Raw genomic sequence first — 6,577 nt, forward strand, 5'->3', positions numbered from 1 at the left:
CGACATTACATATATCAAATTAAAAGCTAAGAAATGTGTATAAATGCAAACCATAAAGATGTTTTGACTTAAAAAAACAATTATGCAAGAATTTTCAGTAAAAGATTCAATTGAAAATAAACTACGTCATAATCGGCCGGCCGAGATCGTGACCTTACAAGTTCCCATGTCTAGTTCAATATAACTCCAAAGATGTGGAGAAAAGGCTTTAACCTGAATGTTGCAATGTTTTGACGTTTCGTGTAAAACAGCAGACAGTTATTGTTTGTGTGTTTCTCAGCAAGAAGGCAAACATATGTTATTCATTTAAAATGAGTTCTTTGGAAGATTTAAAGCAAAGAGTGGCCGAACTGGAAAGCGAGCTAGCAAGTATTAAGAAAAAAAATGTTGGAGCCAGAGAAAAAATTACCAATATGTCTTCAGAAGTTGTAGATAGTAATCCGTACAGGTAGAGACAAATGTCCTTTCACTGATTTGTTTGCTTAATTCCTATATTTTTCAGTCGACTGATGGCTCTTAAAAGGATGGGAATCGTCAATAACTATGAAAAGATCAGAGATTATACGGTAGCTGTTGTGGGAGTCGGAGGAGTTGGTAGTGTAACTGCAGAAATGTTAACTCGATGTGGCATTGGACGTTTAATTCTATTCGATTACGATAAAGTAGAACTTGCTAATATGAATAGATTATTCTTTCAACCACACCAATCTGGTATGAGCAAAGTTGAAGCTGCAGCTGAAACTTTAAAAAACATTAATCCCGATGTTGACATTATTACTTACAATTACAACATAACTATCGTCGAAAACTTTGATGATTTCACGAATACGTTGACGTAAGTAATTACTGAACTTTTATTTTTAAAAGCGTTAGGCTTAGAAACTGTCGAGTTTAATGGGTTTTTAGACCGTTGTGGAAAATAAAGGCCCGATAAACTCACCAATTTCAAAAATTATTGTGCTTGATATCTGTCTCAGTTAGACATTAGCTCTAATAGTATATACGTTTTGTAGAACGAGTAGTTTAACAAAAGGACCAGTAGACTTGGTGCTAAGCTGTGTTGATAATTTCGAAGCGAGGTTTGCCATAAACACTGCATGTAACGAGTTTGACCTAACATGGTTCGAATCAGGGGTAGCGGAAAATGCGGTTTCAGGCCATATTCAGTTTATATGCCCTGGAGACACTGCATGTTTTGCTGTAAGTAAAGTTAAACCAGTTTATTCTCATATCTCTTATAAAATTTTTAGTGTGCTCCACCACTCATTGTTGCATCAAACATTGATGAAAAAACACTTAAACGTGATGGGGTGTGTGCCGCTAGTCTTCCAACTACAATGGGAATCGTAGCTGGATTTTTAGTTCAAAATACATTGAAAGTAAGTTTCAAAATTGATGTTATTGTAATTTCAGTTAACAAATCAAAGCCCCAAATGTGATCATAATGAACGCATAAAGCAAGTAACATAACATACTTAAAGCAATTCGAGTAGTAGAAAATGAGCTAAAAATGTCACGAAATATCGTTTAAAAATACTTTCGCCATTTTTTTAGCCAATGTTAAAGTAGGGAATAATGTTTTGCCTTGTACTAACTGTTTATGTTTTAAGTTTATCTGAATAATGCAGAAATACTACTAATTTGTAATAAGTTGAACTATTTTCCATCTAATATAGCAATAATAACAAAGTTAACGATCATCATATCATCAACTTAATATTAATTAGTTGCAGTACAAAATCTAATTTTCCTTTCTAGTTTCTCGCCTCAGAAAGATCCCGATGCAAAATTTCGCTCAAATTACAATAAAATTATTACAGTTTTTCAAAAATCAATATTTTTTATATTAAGATAAAAATGTTATTTTATTTTAAATTATTAATTTATTTAACTATGCACGATTACTTTTGGCATTATGCTAGACCAAAATTAAAATCAATATAAAGAGCATTAACATAACTTTAACTGAAACATTTGTATTGTAGTATTTGCTTCAGTTTGGACAAGTAAGCAATTATCTAGGCTATAATGCTTTAAATGACTTCTTCCCTATGATGAGTCTGCGACCAAATCCTCATTGTGAAGATATAAATTGTCAGAAGAGACAAGCTGAATTTGCGGCAAAACCAAGACCAGAACAAGCACAAGAGGCACTAGAAGATGAAGGACCTATACATGATTCAAATGAATGGGGCATTTCGTTGGTTGAAGAAAGCAAAGAAGAAAAGGAGAGTGTATCAGTGGCTGAAGGGCTAACTCTTGCTTATACTTTGCCTGGTGTTCCTGATAATACACCATTAGAGCATGCTCAAGAGGCAACAAGCAATGACGTGAGTTTAGATGATCTAATGGCTCAAATGAAAGCCATGTAATCTAGCCTAAACTCAAGATATTTTATTATATTTCTGATCGAATATAAGTATTGAAATTATTGTCGTATATTTATTGTATTGCGCATATGATACTCACCGTCATTCCATTTGTATTTTTTAATTAAATGCTAAAGATCTACATGTATGAAAGGTGGCTTTTAAGTCAAAAAAAGTGTATGTAAAAATTTTAATATTTGTATAAAAATATCCACATTGATTTGAAAATATAATCTCTGACTAGAATCGTTGCAATTTGATTTACAATGTGCTAAAGCAAACAACACAAACAATTGCTTCAAGTCGCAAATTTACTCCAGTATGAGAAGAAATATGAAAAACTATGTCGGTCACTAGACCGCAAGTAGTAATATAAAAAATATTATAAAAAGTAAAAGTTCTTTATAGTTGCAATAGTATAGAACCGTAGTCCTTATGAGGTGAAGCTGTTTTCCATGTTTCTTTAAATATCGGAGCAAATGACCTATATAACTATATTAATAATATAACAAACCCAATAAGAAATGACGGATGTACATTGTGAAAATCCAGATTCTATGAGCTATTGCTAAAATAGGAAGCGAATTATAACATTATGCGCTCAGAGCTGGGCAGGATACTTACAAAAGTGTCCGAATCGAATCGATTTCTGAATTGCTTCTTTACTGGGTTACGGTAATAAATAAAATAAATGTAAGAAATAAACGTTATTTTTTGTAAAACGATTCTATTTTTTACAATTCCACAATAAATTTATCGACTTATATTTAACAGTTTGCAAGCACGAGTCATTCGGTCATTTTGATCGGTTGGTAAAACTAGGTCATAGTTACCGGCTGGTAGTTCTAGTGTTAAGGCGAACAACTTATTTACTGGGTGACGACTCTCACTGGGCCATTACATGATAACCGGCTATAAATATTCAATTCAAATTATAAAAAGTTGAATTGAATATGAGTTGCTTTATTGTTTTCGCAGGATTAAATTGACAATAATTTTTTATTGTAATTTTTGCTTTGCATTTCCCCAGTGTTTATAACTAAAAAAAAGTAATTCACTTCTTTACCGGTTTCAGTATTAGTGTTTGCTAAATATTCCTAGTTTTTTTGCCCAGCTCTGCCCGGAACTGTTCTGTTCTACTGTTCCTTATCCTATGACATTAAGGTATATTTAAAGCATCACCTAAATATAATAATTCCAGGTAATAGAAAAGCAAGTTTGGCGGTAGATTTTTAAATTAACTATTAGCCGATCCGTAACCGATTCCTTTTTTACATATCGATTGTCCTTGATTAGCTCTATTTTCTATTAGTTGAATATATTTCACAAAAAGTGGTAAATTAAAAAATTCCTGAATTATTTTGAGGTCTATAGAACTAAATTTTAATAATAATATAACCTGCTCATTAAGACTAGCCTACTATTATTAACAATATTGCCAAAATACCAATTCTGGCAGTGTGATTTGATCAAATAGGATCTTTGATTTGTGCCAGTAATAGTACTCACACAATTCATAATTTCTACTAGCACATGTTAAAGAGAATAATTAGTCTTAACTAAAACGTTATAAAATTATCTACTGAGCTAGTTTCATTTACTGAAGAAACTTTTCTTTCAGAAGAGCAAGATGTAGTAGAAGAGCTATAAAATGTGCTAGTTTCCATTTGGCTATAAAATGTTGATTTGGTTTCTTTAGTTTTGGTTTTCTTAATTTCCACTTTAATATTTACGTTTGCTTCAGAGTTGTGGTTCTTAAGATACTCTAAAATTGGATCTTTACCCGTTTTCATTGCGAGCTTTGTCCTCAAAATGATGCACTGTGATCTCCAATATTCATACGAAGAAGTTTTTAATGCTGATACCCACGTGTTCACATCAGCTTCACATCTGCATGAAAATATATGCTTTGCTTCATTGTCTCTAAACTTATCTTGTACCTTGAAAGTTAGGGAGAAGGCAAAGTGAATTCCTTTGTGGGGCCTTTCATAAGCAACATGAGCATTTTCTAACACGAGAACCCCCAAGGGACCTTGATCCTGCTCATTTACTCGATAGTAATACAGCAGGTTGCCTTTAAGTTTGAAATATCTTTCTTTGAAGCATGGTTGTTGATACCAATCAGACCATTCATTTCCTTGGGGTCTCATATGATTCAAAATACCTTCTAAATCTCCCTTGGTGTAACTGACTTTGGCTATTTCCTTGTCGTTAAACCTCATTTTAGTTGGATGATCACAAATTTAATCATAGGCTGCACGCAATCGACACTAATTTCCGTGTACTATTCAAACATTTATAATGCAAATAAATATCAATATGTTTATGATAATTGTTTATTTAGGTACTTGCACATTAACAATGTTGACAGTTCGCAACACGTCCAATATAAGGTTATGTTGTATCATGAGGTTATGTGTAGTGATGGGCACTTTCGTCTTTGGAGCGGCTTACACAATTTATCCATGGGTAGTAGGCAGTCACTTATACAATAATGTTTGTCGGTATAGGCGCTGAGATTAGCTGAGCTCTTCAGTTAGCTATGCATTCCATTACACTAATGTTACGAAAATGAACATATTTAATAAATATTTTTTAAGAATAGTTTAGAACTACTGCAATGATCAACATGATCAGTTGTTAGCTTAAAAATGCTTATTCTGGGACTGTTCTCTGTATTCCAATTTTTCTTTTGTCCAAAACTAAAAATAAATATGTTTTTAAAAGTTGACATAATGGTTAATAATGATTTCTATGAATTAGACTCTAAATTGAACGCTTTTTGATTACATCGATTACATACGCTCAGATTTACAATTTGTAATTTTTTTCGCTCAATTTTTGAACTTTAAATGGTCAGATTCTCCACAGTAGACTGCTTTAAAATGTAAAATACGGGTGTTCTGTTGTGAACAAACCTTCAATTACTAGTGTTCTTCTGCTGTGAATTACAGTCTTAATTAAACACTTTTTTTTCGTTTCTCGTTTCCTAAAGCGCGTCGTAATATCGTATTGGCTTAAGACCATTTAAAAAGTTCGAAAAGCCCAAATTAATAATGCTGCGAGCAGAAGAAAGCGATGACAAATCATGAGCTAGCCTGAATATGGATCTGCGATGTAGACATTTTTTAAGACTATATTAAATCTTGAATCTGAATAGGCCATTTGAGTAGATTTTATCCAACAGTAGTTGCCACAGTAGACTGCCTTACTATGTAAAAAAGAGGTGTTCTGCTGCGATCATATCTTCAATGCGAATTATTGACTCATTTTTCAAACCGTTGACAAAAATCAGACTTTAGTGCTATTGAAGTGGAAATTTAAGCGCTGTCAACCTCATGAGTCTTCTATAGGGTGTAAAAGTTTCAAGTTCCTACTTGCTCTAAATGGAAAGTTATGAATTTTTAAAGGAAAGCGTGCAGTTGAAGCGAAGCATTCACCAATCATGGCATAATTTGCGAATGGTTTACTTTGATTCTGGTGGATCAGCTAAAAATTGTGCAGCCTTTCACAATAGATCAAGCTAAAAAGTTTTTACGTTTCATGACAATTAGCAAACGATTGATCGGGGAGCAAGTATTTAATTTAGCATTCAAAAGTCGCCCCCATGAACGGCGATGTTTGTTTATCTTTACTCCAAAAAGCAACTTTGTTTACACTAAATATCCAAACCTGTTCGATCGCGGACTAGAAATTTTTAGAAAATCGTCAATAAAAAAAAACTGAAATCGAATAGCAATACAATGAGTCAGCCAAAGGGCCAGAGAGCAACGCTTCTATCATTATAATGTATCACACATATCACATATATGTAAGTTCTGTAGCTCGGTTTTATGTGATAAACACCTTAATTTCGCCTGAGATTTATCGGAAAGCTGAACTTTAGCTCAGTCTATTATGGGCAAGGGACTAAATCGGTCGTTGGTTCGTTGTTCATAACCGGGATAAAAGTACTAATTTAGTGCCATTTAGGAACGAACGGTCGATCATCTTACCTGTTTACTGTTAATTGCGGAGTGTAATCAAGAGCTGATCCAGGGGGGGTCATGGGGTCATGACCCCCCTGACTCTTCAAAAAAAGCAGCGTCATGTTCAAGTGGATTTTACAACTCAAAAAAAAAAACCACGCAAATCTAAAACTTCCTGAATTCAAGCCTTTTTTGAGAAAACTGCCAACATTTCCCCATCCATGGTTCACTTTCTAAAAA

The 6,577-nt window shown here is 33.4% G+C and overlaps 2 protein-coding genes across 2 annotated transcripts; one reads left to right on the forward strand and one right to left on the reverse strand.

Annotated features, from left to right (window-relative positions):
• Positions 1-169: 169 nt before the first annotated feature.
• LOC109537907 (ubiquitin-like modifier-activating enzyme 5) lies at positions 170-2,431 on the forward strand. The gene is made up of 5 exons (XM_019904854.2): positions 170-448; positions 503-835; positions 1,014-1,200; positions 1,251-1,379; positions 1,986-2,431. The coding sequence occupies exons 1-5, from the start codon at positions 312-314 to the stop codon at positions 2,370-2,372; spliced, it is 1,173 nt and encodes a 390-aa protein (XP_019760413.2). The 5' UTR covers positions 170-311; the 3' UTR covers positions 2,373-2,431.
• A 116-nt stretch (positions 2,432-2,547) lies between these two features.
• On the reverse strand, positions 2,548-4,772 carry LOC109537908 (pleckstrin homology domain-containing family J member 1-like). Its single transcript, XM_019904855.2, has one exon. It carries the CDS (start codon positions 4,589-4,591, stop codon positions 3,929-3,931), a length of 663 nt encoding a protein of 220 aa, XP_019760414.1. The 5' UTR covers positions 4,592-4,772; the 3' UTR covers positions 2,548-3,928.
• Positions 4,773-6,577: the final 1,805 nt, after the last annotated feature.

Source organism: Dendroctonus ponderosae, unplaced genomic scaffold (assembly GCF_020466585.1).
Source record: "Dendroctonus ponderosae isolate FM_Combo_2020 unplaced genomic scaffold, Dpon_F_20191213v2 Dpon_F_20191213_1, whole genome shotgun sequence".
NCBI classification, from domain to species: Eukaryota; Metazoa; Arthropoda; class Insecta; order Coleoptera; family Curculionidae; genus Dendroctonus; species Dendroctonus ponderosae.